The sequence below is a fragment of the Medicago truncatula genome, chromosome 4 (genome assembly GCF_003473485.1).
Source record: "Medicago truncatula cultivar Jemalong A17 chromosome 4, MtrunA17r5.0-ANR, whole genome shotgun sequence".
In the NCBI taxonomy this organism is placed as follows: Eukaryota; Viridiplantae; Streptophyta; class Magnoliopsida; order Fabales; family Fabaceae; genus Medicago; species Medicago truncatula.
Window position 1 is genome coordinate 31,807,560 of NC_053045.1, and position 17,068 is coordinate 31,824,627.

At 30.8% G+C, this 17,068-nt stretch overlaps 2 protein-coding genes across 2 annotated transcripts; both read left to right on the forward strand.

The window, feature by feature from the left end:
• Nucleotides 1-1,023: 1,023 nt before the first annotated feature.
• Nucleotides 1,024-2,757, forward strand: LOC25492502 (dof zinc finger protein DOF3.6). The gene is made up of 2 exons (XM_013600654.3): nucleotides 1,024-1,338; nucleotides 1,518-2,757. The coding sequence occupies exons 1-2, from the start codon at nucleotides 1,285-1,287 to the stop codon at nucleotides 2,466-2,468; spliced, it is 1,005 nt and encodes a 334-aa protein (XP_013456108.1). The 5' UTR covers nucleotides 1,024-1,284; the 3' UTR covers nucleotides 2,469-2,757.
• Nucleotides 2,758-12,935: 10,178 nt separating this feature from the next.
• Nucleotides 12,936-13,943, forward strand: LOC25492504 (agamous-like MADS-box protein AGL80). The gene is made up of 2 exons (XM_013600656.3): nucleotides 12,936-13,057; nucleotides 13,281-13,943. The coding sequence occupies exons 1-2, from the start codon at nucleotides 12,979-12,981 to the stop codon at nucleotides 13,715-13,717; spliced, it is 516 nt and encodes a 171-aa protein (XP_013456110.1). The 5' UTR covers nucleotides 12,936-12,978; the 3' UTR covers nucleotides 13,718-13,943.
• The last annotated feature ends 3,125 nt before the right edge of the window (nucleotides 13,944-17,068 follow it).

Here is a 17,068-nt window from a genome sequence, read left to right on the forward strand (position 1 = left end):
TAATTCGTTTTTTTTAAATTGTAATTATATAATCTCATGATTTCACTGTCTTATTTCTTGCACACTTTCCATCAATCCTCACAATAGAAAAAGAAAAAAAGCATTATACTCCCATACGTAAGATAATATGTGTTTCTGTAATGATATAAAAAAAAACTAATGCAATAAATAATTTAAAACGTGCCTTCTAAAAAATCAGCATGTACATTTTAAAAATAAAAAAAAAAAACTGGGAAAACCATCTCAAATGGAATTCAAACTCCGTTCAACTATATAAAAAGAAAATTTTACTGCAGAGTAAAAAAACTTCTTATGTTGTGAGGTATTTTTTTTAGAACTGCGTTATTTGAACAACCATTTAATTGACAATTTATTTGATAACCATAAATTTACAAAGAAAAAATTGATATTGGCACGAAAATCAAAATAACAGAGAGATAAAATAAAAACATAATATAAATATGAAAGAAAAAATTATCATAAAATAGTCGTAGGAATATGATCATTTCTCATCTTTTATAATGTCAATTATCTATGAACTTGATGGTTAAGCTCTAAGTTCTTTTCCTTGATTATGTCATTAGATTCCACCATGTACCCTTGAAAAGACATATTGCCACACAAAAAGAGAGATATATGGTGTAACCATAATTTGTTACTCCCTCGGTCCCAAATTGTATGTTGTTTTAGGAAAAAAAATTGTCCCAAATTGTATGTCACTTTACAATACTAATGAAATATTAATGTTACTTTTCCTAATATATCATTAATTATTTATTACTCTTTCTTCTTTCAATTCTTTCATTTATTTTTCCATATCATTTATTAAGGACAATTTTGTAAAACAACTCATAATATTTATTTCCCACACAATATTAATTATATTTCTTAATATAAATGAAATGTCCAAAACGTCATACAATTTGTGACGGAGGAAGTATTATCTCTCTCATCCATGCATGGTATCCACCACTATCCCCTTTTTAAGAACAAATTTATAAGACCAACCCATTAAAAAAAAGAAGCTTATAGGTTAAGAAACTTCCTCCACTAAAAACCCTAAAAAATATAATAAAACAAAAAGAGATGAGAGAATGAGGGAATAAGGGCAAAGTAAACAAACTAAAGCCTCTTCTTGCTGCTTTCCTCCTCCCTCCTCTCTTCCTTTAATGCTCTTTTTCCCTTTCTTTCTCTTCTCTGTATTCCCTTGGTTTGATTCTCCACCATCTCCCTAAAGAGCCATCAAAACTTTATAAAAGATAACATAAAAGGATTTTCAATACCATGGTTTTCTCTTCTATTCAAGGTTATGTAGATCCTCCTAATTGGCACCACCAGGTAAAGTTTTAATTTTCATCAAATTCCAAATCCAAAAAAGAAAGTGAAAAAAAAAACTTCAAAAAGATGAATCATTCATATTCCTTACTACATCTTCTTGAATATACTAGATTTTTTTTCATCACAATAATTTTTAAAATTCCTTTTTTTAATTTCTTTCCATCTATTTTAACCTGCAGCAACCAAATCATCAGCAAGCAAATGGAAGTGATAACACTCAACTTCTTCCACCTTTACCACCTCAAGTGGGAGGTAGTACTACTGGTGGTGGTACTATGGGCTCGATCAGGCCCGGCTCCATGGCTGATCGAGCTCGTTTAGCAAAACTACCACCACCTGAACCAGCACTAAAGTGTCCTCGTTGCGATTCAACCAACACTAAATTTTGCTACTTCAACAACTACAGCCTCACTCAACCTCGTCACTTCTGCAAGACATGTAGGCGTTATTGGACAAGAGGGGGTGCACTTAGAAATGTTCCAGTTGGTGGAGGGTGTCGTAGAAACAACAAGAAAAACAAAAGAAGCCGTTCAAAATCTCCTAATTCAACAAATTCTCAAGAAAAACAAACTTCCTCATCAAGTGCAATCCCTTCTCATCATGAACTAATTGGTCATCAGCTACCACAAACAATTCCTAATCTACCTTTCATGGCCTCGATGCAGAATCTGAATCGTTATGTTGTTGGAAACGTTAACATGGGTCTTGGTTTGCGTGAGATCCAAGAACAACAACAACAACAAGATCATATGGGGTTTCAAATTGGTATTGGTAATGGTAACTCAACTTCTGTTTCTGTTTCTGCTTCTTCTGTTGCTGGAGGTGTCGGAGTTGAACCATGGCGTAATTTGCAGCAATTTCCTTTCTTGAATACTTTCGAATCAAACTCTTCTGGAAATAATCCATATACTTTTCAAGGAGAAAGTAATATTGAAGCTGCTGCAGCATCTGGATTTGTTAGAGATATAGCTTCAAACTCTAGGGCTAATCAAGAGCCACCGGTTAAAATGGAAGAAAATCGAGCTTTAAATTTTTCAAGAACATCTCTTGGTGTCTCTGAACATAATAACCAACAACAATACTATTCTTGGAATGATTTATCAGGCTCTTCAAGTACTCATATCTTGTAACTTTCGACCGAATGGATCAAAGATATGAAGTTTCGAACGATTGGTCACAACTTCAACTATGATCACTCATATTATTCAACTCAGTCATGGTAGTAGAATTGATCTTCTTCTTCTCCTTCTAGTAATTGATTTTGTTTATGTTTTTTTATTTTGTTTCATGGAGTCAAGTAATTTGTGTACTATATATATGGGCTTGTTTTATTTTCTATAACTTTGTGTGTGCATGTAATGTTATAACTTATATATGTGTGTTTTTTATAATATCAATTCGGTACAAAATTTTCCTTAATGTTACTTACTTTACACCTAGCTACAACCAGCTACATAGAGCTAGCTAGTTTAATTTACACTATTTTTGCACCATCTTTTGCATATGATTCTCAGATTCTGCTTACACGATAAAGCATATGGTTATACAGAACTAAAGATGTGATGACTTTAACTTTAGAGGTAATGTTTCTTGGAATATGTTTGTAAATTATGTATATATCTTGCAGCCTCTTTATACAAATTTTAATTAAATTAATTATAATTAAATTAGTGAAACATTCTAAATGCAAATTAAAGTTGTAAGATTTGTGATACGAATGTTTGTCATGCATCTGGAATTAATAATGGAAATCTTGATGTGTAATTGTATGCACAAGTTGGGTATATAATTCAAGGTACAGATTTAAGATTCTGATTTCTGACACACTAGCTTTTTCTTTTCTTTTCTTTTCTTCGGATGTTTCTCTTTATCACTGAGTAATTTAAAGCCCTCCTTTACTACAATCCAGAAGCTGGTATTAAGTTCTACTATACTTCTTGGAAACAATTGAGTGTGACAGTTATTTAATGGTCTGAATAATTTCCTCAGTAGTGTCAAATTTTGATTCCAAGGAAGCTGCTTACATCGTACTTGTTAGTATAACTGTATTAATGGATAGTTTTTTTTTTTTTTTTTTTAAATTCAGACATAGAACATAATTGCTACATAACAATGACGAACGTGAGAGTAGCAAGGTGTGGATTCCATTCACACATTCCGCATATCGTTAGGTATTATACCAAGATTAGACGATTTAGATTTTAAATTCATTATTTTATTACATTAAAAAAAATCGTGATCATGAATTGATAATGTTGATGTTTCAACTGTGTGATTGCACAAGATATTTTGTTTGAAGAAGCTAAATTAGTCCGCTTAAATTAATATTGAGGAGAATCAAAACTGAGATATTGAGAAGAAGTATAATCTTATAACTCAAGTCAATACCACCAAATCAATTCAAATGAGTTGATTGCACAAGATATTAACCGTGTAGAATGGAAATTTGTGGAAGCTGGGTTAGAAAGGGAGAGATAACTTTCATTTTAATTTTAGTTATATACATTTGGTGCATCAGTCAAGAGTCAAAAATATGCTTGAAATTATTATAAGATTATTAGATTCATTAGATGGGACATGTATATTTTGTAAGATATTTATTTGAGGTTGAAAGAAGACGCCAAAATCCCACTTAAAATCATGCAATTCTTTCTATATTCGACAAAACTTTGAGTGGGTGACTGTTCTATAACTTCTTCAACAGAATTATGCAAAATACAAACCCGAATTATTAATTACGCACTTGTGTGAATTTTAAAGGGAAAAAGAGTCTACGGTCAAAATAAGTCTTAACTGTTTCTACTTTATGGTCAATAATATTTCTCAATTCATATTCTCTCTCTGCCTCTTCGGACTTTGGAGTTATTGTTCCATTTGAATTAGATTGTGCAAAACACACGCCATACACTAATTATCACAAACTTTATCATCCAAATTCCAAGTGCAAGTCATAATCTGTGGAACAATGGACATACATACTTTAGATGAGAATATTTAGGTCTCTTTTGTTAGATGAGATTATTCAGGTCTTTCTGGTTTAAAAAGATGTTGAGTTTAAATCAAGTTTTGAAAATGCGACAAAACTTTTGAAGAAGAGTTTTGTCGTTCACCTTGGTCCTATCCAGATTGAGAGGTTAGAGAAGCAACCAGCATAAAAGTATATGAGAAACTAAAATTGAAAGACAACAAAATATGTTCTTTGGTCTTGTAGTTCGGTTAATGGTGTATACGTCTGTGATTATTGAGCGGTTATAATTTTGTTTATTTCTACGATGAATTAGGGTTTAAGTGTTACGACCAATACATAGTACTTCGATTCAGTTTGATAATCCATATCGGTTGCACACTAAAGCAGCTATCATCATGTTTCAATGTTTCTATCTGGATTTGCTGCTGTAGCAAATTCACACAGTTTGCCGTAGGAGAAAATCTCAGTCATCAATCCATAATCCGACGGTTCCAATTCGCAACACGGATTTCAACAATTTCACACAATGTCAGATCTTGACCGTTCACTTCAAATCAGACGGTGCAAAACAACTACAGTGGACAACTGCCTGTAATATTTACAGCAGGAAATCCTCATCCGAAGATAAGGGGTATGATTGAATTATGATAAACAACTTTTGAAAGGACCAATGTAACCTTTCAAGAACGAATAAAGCAACACAGACAAAAGCTATCTCTCCTCTCCGTGTCTTTGTACTACGTAGGCAGTAAATAGTTACCTCAGATTCCAAAAATGTCGGTGTGTGTGGGTCTCAAAGAAGAAACATATCGAAAGATAAAGCAAAAAGAAGCAAGTAAATAACACAGCAGTGTGGGCTAATTTTGCAGAAGCTATAATATATGGTACGAAAATGAGGCTCAGAAATTCATGCATGTTCTACTTTCATGGATATGTGAACTGTTCAACTGTTACATACCCCTTTCAACAGTGTTTTTTAATCATAATCGTTCAACCTTCAACCTCTATAGTTTTGTATTAATCCATAATATGGAGTATCAAAATTATAAGGACGTTATTATTCCTTTGTTTCATTTGCATCTTCTTATTCTTTTTATCTTCTTCGTCTTCTTCTAGTTCTATGCTTTTTCTTTTTTCTCAAGAGTGGGGACCTATACAACCATTAATGCCAGAGACCGTTACCAACTTTATAGACACTGGTTCAGCAGCTAGCTGGAATAAATGTATTCTTTTTTCCTAACCAGCATGCATGATGCACCTATCAATAGGAGTTAACTATATTGATATTGAAACAAAAGCATAAACTATGTGCCACGAGATGCTTGTGGATTACCTAAATTTCTAACTAGCATTTCATATCATGCTTGCTTATTAAGTGCCTGTTTGGTATAATGGTGGGAGCATAAATACCACTTCCTAATGCTAATTTACCGTGATTTTTGGGAAGCTTAAAAGTGTAGCTTTTGCCAAAACGTGGATACAGGTCTGATCCATCGGTGTAACAAACAGAGGCTAAATAAATACAGTTAACTTGTATTTCAATACAATACAATGTAATACTCCCGCATGGTGGTAAATTTGGATAGTTCAATTAGTTTGAGTTAAAAGTTAGAAAAAGAGAACTCGGTTTCAAATTCAAACAAAAAAAAATTAACTTTATAATTAATTAGTAATATTTAATTTTTCAAAAAAAAAAAAAGAGAAATGATATTCGTATAATTATTTTTTGACAATTTTTGTGACAACGACTTTCTCTCTCATGCTCACATTATGTTTTTACTTTCTTTCTTTATTATTTTAGTTTTCGTGTCAATAACTATGTTTCTTTGTAAATTAATGATTGTCCCAAAAGTTGTCACTAAAATGATTGTTTAATTAACACATCTCTTCATGGAATTACTTTGTTGTTGTCTTATATTAAAAACATGTGTTCATTAATTCTTATTCTAAAAAAATGGTTATGTATTGGTTAGGTTTTTTGGGGCCAGCCCATCTTGTCTTGGTATTGTTATGTCTTTACAAAACATGTACCTTATCGAGTTTGATCTGTTTAGGGTGGGAGACCTTAATAGGTCTCCTACCGTGAGCAAGCTAGTGAAACTTTTTTTTTTTTTTTTGTGAAAGAAATTAGTGAAACTTCTATTAGCGTTAGATTATGATTCACTATGAATCTTATTATATGTGTGTCTACACCTAATACTTTCTTTTATTTCATTATCATTTTCTCTCTCCCACAACACTTTCGTGTTCTTTCTTTTTCTCTCAAACAACTCAGATCTGCAGAACCAACAACAAAGGAGCTTGTATCATTGATGGTGCAGTGACAAGTTTAAGATCCATAGAGATAAAAGAAAAACAAGTTATACTGATGAATCAAATAAACCCATAACCATTTCCATATCCTCGTGTTGGATGATAGAAACTCAAAGAGGTGCGGAGAGGGTCGCTCCTACCAGCGAAAGTTTGTACCATAAAATGTGGGAAGATTAATGAACTCTTTAATGGTTGAAAAAATTGATTTTTTGTTGTAATTTGTATGGGTTTTGTTCTTTGTTGCAGATGTAATCTTTTCAATTGAATGTTTATAAAAAGTGTGAATTCTGTTTGATTTATTCCTTAATATACATCAACGATTTGTTCTTTTACCTTTAATGATTAGTAAAGTGTCAATCTTATTACTTAATGGGTTTCTCTGAATTTTTTTCTCAATAGATATGAAAATTTGAAACCATTCTTTTTAAGTTCATGCAAAATCTGAGGATTAATTTATTGAGACATATAAACAATTATTTGAATATAGGAACAGAGAGTGGTGAAGGAACAAATTGGTTTCTACATGATTGAGAAATATGCACATAAAAGTGTTGAAAGCTTGCTATCGTAAAAGAAAGAAAGAAAGAAAAAAGTGCAGGGGAATGAGATTGAAGAGGGAAATGATTGGAAGCTTATTCGTGGGAGAATAAGACAAAAAGGAAATAATCAAGTGTGGTTGGTTTATAGTATAATCTAGTGAGCTTGATCAATCTAGCAGTTCTAGAAGGTTATTTTGCTCCAAAAAAAGAAAGAAAAAGAGGTTATGCACCGTAGGAGACCTATTAAGGTCTCCCACCCTAGACACCGCCCGATTTTAGAGTTGGATTCAGATATAAACAATAAAAAAAATACCCAAGTTAAGGTTAAGATCAAGTTCAGGTCACATATATACTACTCAGTCTAACTCGTCTTTTGTACATCCCTAAAACATGTTAAGATTAATTCTAACTCTAAAGTGCAACCAAAGATACATTGAAACAAATAGTTCATTGCATTCTTGGCACATTTTCATAAGGGTGTGGTATTCAACCCTAAACAACCAACCTAAATGAAAGAAAATGGTAATAGTCGTCAAAACGGGTGGAGGATGATATAAGTCAAGCTAGAGGAGAAACATTTGCATCGTCAACCTAAAATAAAAAATCTTTTAAGCACAAAAAATCATAAATTTTAATTATTTTAAAACACAAATCATCTAATTTTTTTTTATCTTTTATCTTCTTTTTTTAATTTTAATTATTAATAATTCATTTGATTAGAGTAAATGTCAAATTAGGATGATTGTAGACCATAAAACATGTAATTTGACTAAAATAAAGTTTTAAATTGAGTTTACATTCAATTAGAAGAAATGTTCAACCTTTGGTGACCAAAATAATAGTTAGCTTGTTTAGCAAGTAAAGTCTTATTATAGTTCATTTGATTAGTCTAATAGTAATAGTATGATGATTATAGAGCAAATAAACAAGTAACTTGAACAAAATAAAATTTTAAATTGAGTTTTCATCTAATTAGAAAAAAGGTCGAACCTTTGGTGACCAAAATTATAGTTAGCTTGTTTAGCAAGTAAAGTCTTACTATAGTTCATTTTATTAGTCTAATAGTGAAAAAGGGATGATTATAGACCTAATAAACAAGTAACTTAACTAAAATATATTTTTAAATTGAGTTTTCATCCAATTAGAAGAAAGGTCAAACCTTTGGTGACCAAAATCATAGTTAAAGGGCTGCCTCGACACTGATTCAGTCTCCCTTGACGCTTGCGCATTCCTAGCGTTGGCATGTGGGCTTCGCATTTGGCTTGTCTTGAAACACGAACCAAGGTGTCGGACGCGTGTTCGAGTCTATGGATGAGTAAACCCGTGATGAGCAAGTTAGTTGATTGGCGGGATCCTCTTGTGGGTTGCACCGTCAACCGACAAAGAGGAAACAAATGCCTTATATTCCCTAACTTTTTCACCATCAAAAAATATCTATGTCTCACTCCTCACACATAGACATCGAGTGAATATCTTTCAACCACGCCAAAACATAATTAACAACGTTGCCATAACTTCTTTCTAAATAATAGCAGGGTCACCCTTGGGGCGCGATCGCCTATGGCCCAGGTTTGTGAGGGACAAAAAAATTATAGTAGGGGGTTTATATAGAATGAAAATTGCAACGTTTACCTTCAAACAAAATGCACGAGAGGCCCAAAAATTATAACAAAAAAAATTACTTTTGAGTTTAGAAATGAAATGCAATGCTTGCTTGGATCAGCAAAAGGTGTTGCCCGCTTGCTTGTCGCCTTCAAACGACTTCTTCATTCAAACTTTGCCTCAACATCATCGCCTTCAACGAATTCTTATTAAATTCATAATCACATTATTACCTTCAATTCACAAGCACATTGTTACCTTCAAGGTACTTATTATAGGGTTTTAATCAAGGTTTTACAACTCGAGAGTTTACCTCAACTCATTTTACCTATATAAACTCGACTCGTAAACTCATACGAGTTTACCTAGAATTGAAATTTTATACAATTTATTATATCCATGACATATGTAAGCTAATATAATATTGTAAAAAGATCAATTGTGAAAAATATAGACTTAATTATAAATGTAAAGTATACCAAACCACTATAAAAAAAGTGGTATGCTTAACTTAGTATCAAAATAGAAAAATTAACACACAAAAGCATAACGTTTCATTTGTGATTGTGCTCTCTTGTTCTTAGAAAATGAAACGTTTCACTTCAAAGCTGAAACGTGTGTTACGGTAAAGCTAGAAAGTAGAAATTTTTCATTTGGGCTTGAAAATAATGGGCTGAAAAAATGGGCCAATTTTTTTATTTTTTGAGGAGTAAACTCGTAAACTTGGCCAATTTTACACGAGTTTACTGAGTCTTAACTTGCTCAAACTCGTCAAACTTTTCGATTTCACCAGAAATCGAGTTTACCTCCGAGTTAACACGATTTTGGTACCTAAACACGTAAAACCGGTAAACTCAGAGTGCTAACACTCGATTTGCGGAACATTGATTTTAATGATGGTGTCTGTGACGGTACAATTGGCAGAAAGATTTTTTTTTTAAGAACAGAAGTTAATTAAAACCTACTTGAGACCATCATATCATAAGAGAGATTGAACGGTTTGACAAATTTGTCAGTTGAGATGATATGTTGGAGAACATTGATGTTTTTCATCTTAAAATGCTCGAAGAAACTGCTTCCTATTCATTTTCGAGAAAAGAGAAGTTATTTTTTTATATTTTTTAAAACTATTATGATGTGTTGATACATATTATGTTAAATGAAATAAGTTATTTTTTCTCTTTTATTGAAAATTTTCAAATAGTCATGTAAGAGAGTCATTTTCTCACAATTTGCTTAAGACCCATAAAATATCATGAATGGGGCTAAATAACCGCCATAATATCTGATTCCCAAACATATTGAAATTGAGAATTTTTATTTTTTATTTTTAGTTTTTTTTTAGAGGTATTGACATTAAGATTGAACCTCTCATCCATTTGGACTTCTAGAGGAACACCCTCCAAGTAATTAACCGCTAATTTTCAAACCTTCACTAACATTTTAAAGAATGTTGCTTGTAGCTAAATTAAGAACTTCCTAAAAATAAAAAAAAAAACTAAATTAAGAATAACTTTGGGTTGATTTATTTTCAAACATTACTTTCATTTTTCCTGTGTTCATTGTGGTTGAGGGAGAGAATCGCTTGAGCTAAGAAGCGTTGACACAGATACGAACACATCGGCATTTGTAAAATATTTAAAAAGTAAAATAATTAAATGTAATATATGTGTCAGTATCGTACCGATGTCAGACCGACACGTGTCAGACATCAAACACATCTTTTGTTATAAGTGTCGATGCCGCAGAGTTGTCAAGGGAGATGAGAGAGTGTTGGAACAATTAGGACAGTGGTGCAAAACTTAGCATTTAGGGAACGAAAATGCAGAATGTTTATAAAAGTCACTTGAAATTTAAAAACTTGAGTTGGGGCATTTGTCCCACACCCTGACCTAAACTTGAGACGTGAGGAGATTAGAGGTAGCTTCCACGATGTAAAGTTTATTCATTAAATTAAAAATAATTGTATTATTTTTTATCTCTTCTTGTTTTTTTTTTAAGCAAAAGGATGTGCAGATGGAGAACCAACTGCAACACCCTAAAAATATATAGATAAAAAGAAACAACACACCAAAAGGAGAAGGGATACATAAACGAAAACCTTCTCAAACAAGAAAAAAAGCAAAACAGAAAACAAAGCAAGAAAAAATAAAAAGAAATAGAAAACAAAAGATAACAAGAAAAGAAACGAAACCCACGTATAAAACTCAAGTTTCATATTTGTCTTGAAGTTCTCTTCGTCATATAATTTTTTAAAGCAAAAAGGAATGTTTTTAAGTATTTGAGCCCAATTGTTTGGTTAGAGATAGGTAGTATTGTAGCTAGATCAAAGTCATATTTTTAAAAATATGATATATTTTTTCTATTTTGGGTGCAACTATACTTAGATGTTTTTTTATTTTATTTTTTTTGGAGAAAATAAAATTATAATATATAAACGATGATACTAGCAATATTTTGCAACCGTTCCCGTGAGTTTAACTCAGTTGGTGAGAATAATGCATAATATATGTAAGATTTGGGTTCGAATCCTGAACAAAAAAAAAGGTAAAATTTTGCAATCAACCATTATGAAATTTAAATTATCTTTTAAAATTATAAAATCATGGTTTTACCATTGAATGAACCCCTCATGGACCTAATATGTTTTTTACAATGCTAGTTTGAAATTTAAATTGCTTTGAATATTATTTAAGGAACTGTACATTTTGTACTAATATAATACTTCATCCGGTCGCATTTATAAGCAAAAAATAACTTTTTAATACATCGAATAATTAATGTATTTGGTCACATATATATGTCAGATACATTAATTATTCAATATACCTAAAAAGTTATTTTTTGCTTATAAATGTGACTGGAGGAGGTATATTCATAATACTATATTTTAATAAAAAATTTAAATGATATTTTATTTTTTAACTATAGGTTCAATGAACAATTTTATCAAAAGAGTTGACTTTTAACGGCTTTGAAATTCTCATTCATATATAAAGGAATTTGAGGCTAGTTTTTATCATTATCTTCGGATAATTATTCCAAAAAAATAAATATTATTGTCTTCGGATAAAGCAATTAAATATTATTTATATAAAAAATAACCTTAAAACATTAATTAGTTTATTTTACTATATTAATTAATAATTAGATTTTATTACCTTATAAAAAATTATTGACTTTTATAATATTACTATAATTAATGAGATTGAAATTTTTAATAAATATAATTATGAACTTTATGATGTTTGTTTTTATTTAATATTTTTTTATGCATAATATGAAAAGGTTGAATATTTTATTTAATTATTCTCATTAAAATCTAGCTAGACAATGAAAAATGTCTACATCGTTCAATGATCGGTCCAATTTTGATCATTTTAAAATTCACCCTCAGTCCTTTGAAAAATATCAAATTACACTATTTTTCTCTTTTTTTATTACAATGTATACACTTTTTCCTTAAAATATGTATATGTTACTACCTTTATTCGTTTTTAAGTGTCGTTTTGAAATAGCAACACTAAATTAGAAAAGTGTATTTTTGCACACTTCCTTCATATTATACCCTTATTTTAACTTACGAGCTTAACTTAATAGGTAAAAACAATGTATAATATATGAAGGGGACGAATTTTGAACAATTATATTTTAATAAAAAATCTAAAATAATTAATACCATTTGTGTTTTTATAAAATAATAACGATTTTTAACGATTGTCAAATAAAATAATAACGATTAAATATAAAACTAAATATTTAACTTTACCATATTTAAATTACCAAAAAAAAAAAAAATCAGTTTAATGACAATTTACAATTTTTTTAAAAGTATATAAAATAAGTAATTAATGATGTACAAAATAATATTTAAATATTATTTTAATAAAATAGTGTTGAACTTTTTATTGAAAAATAAATCAATGTCACTTTTAATTATTTTTAATGTATTTTATAAATCAATAGTATATGAATAAACATTTATTAATATATATCTACAATGCCTAGTCAAAATATTAAAATTTATAGTAAAATAAATTTAATATTTATAATTCATTAAAATTTATAGAAAGAGTATAATGCGTATTTAATATTATATTTAAAAAATTGTAAAATGTATCTCAAATTTGTCTATTTAAGTAGACAACTAGAGTCAGAAGAAAAACATAAGAGAAAGCATTTTCACAACTTTCATTTTGTCTTCTGATCCTCACTACGATGACCAGAAATAAGGTGAAACTAGCATACATAACAGGTGACTCGAAGAGGAGTATAACATTCAGAAAGAGGAAAAATGGTTAGATTTAGCCTCTCCTTAATTTCAATCAAGCATGTATAGATTATCTTTGTATATCATACATATAGCTTTTTTCCTAGAATCAACACATGTTAACACTTTTCTTATATTTTTTAAAATTATAATTTATAGATTTGAAAATTCGTGATTTAGATTTCATTTAGTCAATTTTAAATTTTACCATTGATTATATATTATTTATGGATATAGATTTTTTTAATAGGAATTATGAAGAAGATTAATGAAATTAGCACCCTATGCGGAGTAGAAGCATGTGCAATAATTTCAGAGCAAAACAGCCCTCAAGTAGAGGTTTGGCCATCAGATTCAGGGGTCAGAAGTGTGATATCTAGGTTTAGGAGTTTGCCTGGAGTTGAACAAAGTAAAAAGATGGTGGATCAGGAGGTCTTCTTGAGGCAAACCATTGGGAAAGTCTACGGGCAGTTGAAGAAGCAAAGGTTGGAAACCAGAAAGAAGGAAATGACCAATATCATTGATCATTATATTCAAACCGTAGAATTTAATGGAAATTCAATGAGCAAATATGATCTTAATGATTTTTCATCTTTTATTGATGAGAATTTGAAGGAGGTTGATCGGAAGATGAAAGAAATGACAATTAAAGATCAAGACGAGGTTGGAAATGAGGTGGGATTATGAATAGGACAAAGGAGTCGGAAAATACTAGTTATGAATTTTTTTTCTTTATCTTTTGTTGTGTAATATGGAGTCTTTTCTCCACTATCATTTGGTTTTACTGTCTTTTCCTTTTGTTTGAAAGTTTGTCTTTATGCATGTTTGTTTCAAACATGTAGACTTTGTTTTTTAAGTTATGTTTACTTTTAAACTATTGATGATGATCAATGGAATAAATAGAGATTTTGTTTTGTGATCTCCAAATGATCGGTATAAGAGTTTATTTATGCAAGCCTATACACTTGACTCAAACCCACATGAAAATTTCTCTCTAGACACCTATCGATTTTTCACAGGCACTTCAAGTTGACCAAAATACCTCCAACAACTATTTACTACCGTTCGTTTCCAAACTGAATTTAATTTACGTTCCAGACTTGTCATATACAATAACACATAAACATAACTTATGGTAATTAATTACAGTCTAACTCATTAAATCTGCTTACCATCTCTTACACAAATCATGTTTATAATTATGGTTTGATTCTTGTTAGAAACAGGACCCATGCCCGTTTCATACAAAACATGTTTTACTTACAAATAAGAATCAAACCATTGACGACAATGATTATATATTTTTTTAATGACACACGTGTACACACACATTTGGAAAAAAATTCAAAAAGAGTACAAAAAAAATAGAGATAATAAGTACAAGAAGAACTCTAGTTAAAATAGAGATAAACATTTTTTTGCTTAAAAGGTGGACTAAATTCTAGGATTCAATGCTTGTTTTTCTCACTCCATGTGAAATTTTAAGCAATTCAAGGGGTCCGTGAGCATTTACCGTCAAGTCAGTGATGGGAGACACCAGCACAGAAATCCCAGTAGGACAAAAATAAAGGTCTAACAAGTTGAAGCAAGGTTTTATTTTATGGCATAAAGTTCTTTTTTTTTTTTTTTTTTTTTTTTTTGTTGAAGCCCCCTTAACTACATGTACCATTTGCAATGTGTTAACTTATGATAAGCGCGTGTTTGGATAAACAATTTAACTAAGTGCTTATAGCTTAAATGCTTGTCATATAAGTGCTTTTGTATAATCTATTTATACAATAAAAAGATAAAATAAAGTCGAACTATTTTTTTATAAGCTATACTTGAAAGCTTATGGAAATAAGCTTAAAACAGTTATAGATATGCCATAAGTTGTTTCCATAAGCTATCTCAAACAATCACAAAAGTACTTATACAAGTAGATAAGTTCAAATAAGTCAATCAAAGTAGATCCATAGCACTTCCAATTCATTTGAGTTCTGATAATTATTGTTCAATTGAACTCCGAATAATTATCAAGCATCCATCTACTTTGATTGACTTATTTGAACTTATCTACTTGTATAAGTACTTGTGCAATTGAACTCCGAACAATTCCTTGAAGCTTATTTGTTGATTTATCCGAATAATGAAGCATGAACTCCGAACAATTCTGATAATTATTGTTGCTTCTCTATATATCAAGCATTGCATAAATCAAAATTGTTTTTTATCTTCTAATAGGCTTGGTGATGGAACAAGGTTTTGAAATTCAAGCTCCACCTATGCATTCCTCCTAATCAAAGCAATGGTGGACCTTCAACTCATGCAGCATCTTCTCCCTTTTCACCTCATCAAGGAGGCTGCATTTCATCATTCAAGGTTAAACGTAAGACTTCAGTTCACTCACAATGCCAACTCGTCCTAGAACGATGATCTATTATTTGATGCTAAAGAACTTCTTAGGCCGTTGGATGGTGCGGTGGAGCCGAAGAATTTGGCTGAGATGTCCAAGAACTGCAATATCAGATATCTACGATTCACACCAGTGTGATTCGTAGCTCTCAGTCCTTAGCTTCAAGATGGCATCTGCCTCTTGGAACAGTAAATCTGTCTTCTTGCTGAATCTCCTATTTGGGCCAGCGCCACTTTTTACATGTTTGATGAGCAGTTACTTACCGATCACGGTATTTACATTTGTTCGTTGTTCTTTGTTTTCATGACGATTTGTCTATAATTAAATTTTGATAGAACACTTGACAGGTTTAGAACAAGAACCAGTGTGTAAAAATGATTTGATCAAGAAAGAAAATAACGAGAATTTTGAAGATGAAGAGAGAATAAAGATGATAAGCAATCAAAATCTTATTGAATGATCACACATTGATTATTATGTGATTAGGGACTATTTATACGACATGGGAATTAACAACCAACTAAAACTAACTTGTAGCTCAAGTGACCTAACTAACTGTTTGTTATTTAACTAAAATCCTAACTAACTACTTTTTTTCTTCTTCGGAAAAGCCTAACTTTGAATCATATCAACTAATAGTTTTTCTCCAGCTAGTGTTGCACGCTGTAGAAGATGCCGTACATATGTGAATCCTTATTTGAAATTTACAGAAGTTGGAAGAAATTTCAAGTTTCAAGTTCTTCATTGCATTCTATTGATTATGCTCAAAAACACACATGATGAATAAACGAATGCAAATACTTGGTTTCTTCCTCCTATGCCCTCGTTACATTACTTCCTCATCGATCTTTCTATATCTGCAATTAGAAGAGACACAATTGAGGTAAGCAAACTTCACTTTTAACACAATGTATCTGCATACTAACATAAAAGTTTTCAAGGTTTTTTCATAAAAAAACAAATTAACAAATTTTACTGTTGTATAATACATGATCTTATTTTTATGTGAATTGATGAGACTCAGGACCCTTCTACTTCTAGTCTACAGATACATGTTTAGTAAAACTAGGTTTTGGTGACCATAACAAAAGTGTTGTGTGAGTTATGGTCTAATGTATTTTGTCTTAGACCAGTTCATTTAGAGAAGGAAGTCCTCTACGTGCTGAAAATATTATTAATATGGTTTTCTTTTTCAATAAGCTTTATACTTGGTATTTTTTTTTTTTAATTCTTAGACGGGTGATCAAAGGACACTACATTTTGCCTTGTAAGTATCTTATTGTACAGTCATCGTAACTTCGTAAGCATATCTAAGTTGGTTTGGACAATGCATTATAATATACAAATCCTGGACACTCACTTATTCACCTTAAAAAGTGAATTCAACTATTCAAGTAACTAGCCTACTTGACAAAAAAAAAAAGAGTATCTTATTGCATATTTGACTACAAAACTGTAGTCAATTCCTTGAAACTTTCTGTTTTAGTGACTTGAAGGCAGGGTTTGTATTTAATTTCTTGTTTGAAATATCTCTCTCCATCATGTGTATATATATAGACAAATATAGGTGTATGTTTATATATTGATCTAAACAAAATCATGTATTTACACATACATTGTATACTAATTCCCCTTTGAAAGCT

Excerpts from the sequence above, each read along its gene's own strand:
- LOC25492502 (XM_013600654.3), top strand. The coding sequence starts at position 1,285 with ATGGTTTTCTCTTCTATTCAAGGTTATGTAGATCCTCCTAATTGGCAC. Across the intron at positions 1,339-1,517 it reads CTCCTAATTGGCACCACCAG|CAACCAAATCATCAGCAAGC; the intron begins GTAAAGTTTTAA and ends TTTAACCTGCAG.
- LOC25492504 (XM_013600656.3), top strand. The coding sequence starts at position 12,979 with ATGACCAGAAATAAGGTGAAACTAGCATACATAACAGGTGACTCGAAG. Across the intron at positions 13,058-13,280 it reads ATTCAGAAAGAGGAAAAATG|GAATTATGAAGAAGATTAAT; the intron begins GTTAGATTTAGC and ends TTTTTTTAATAG.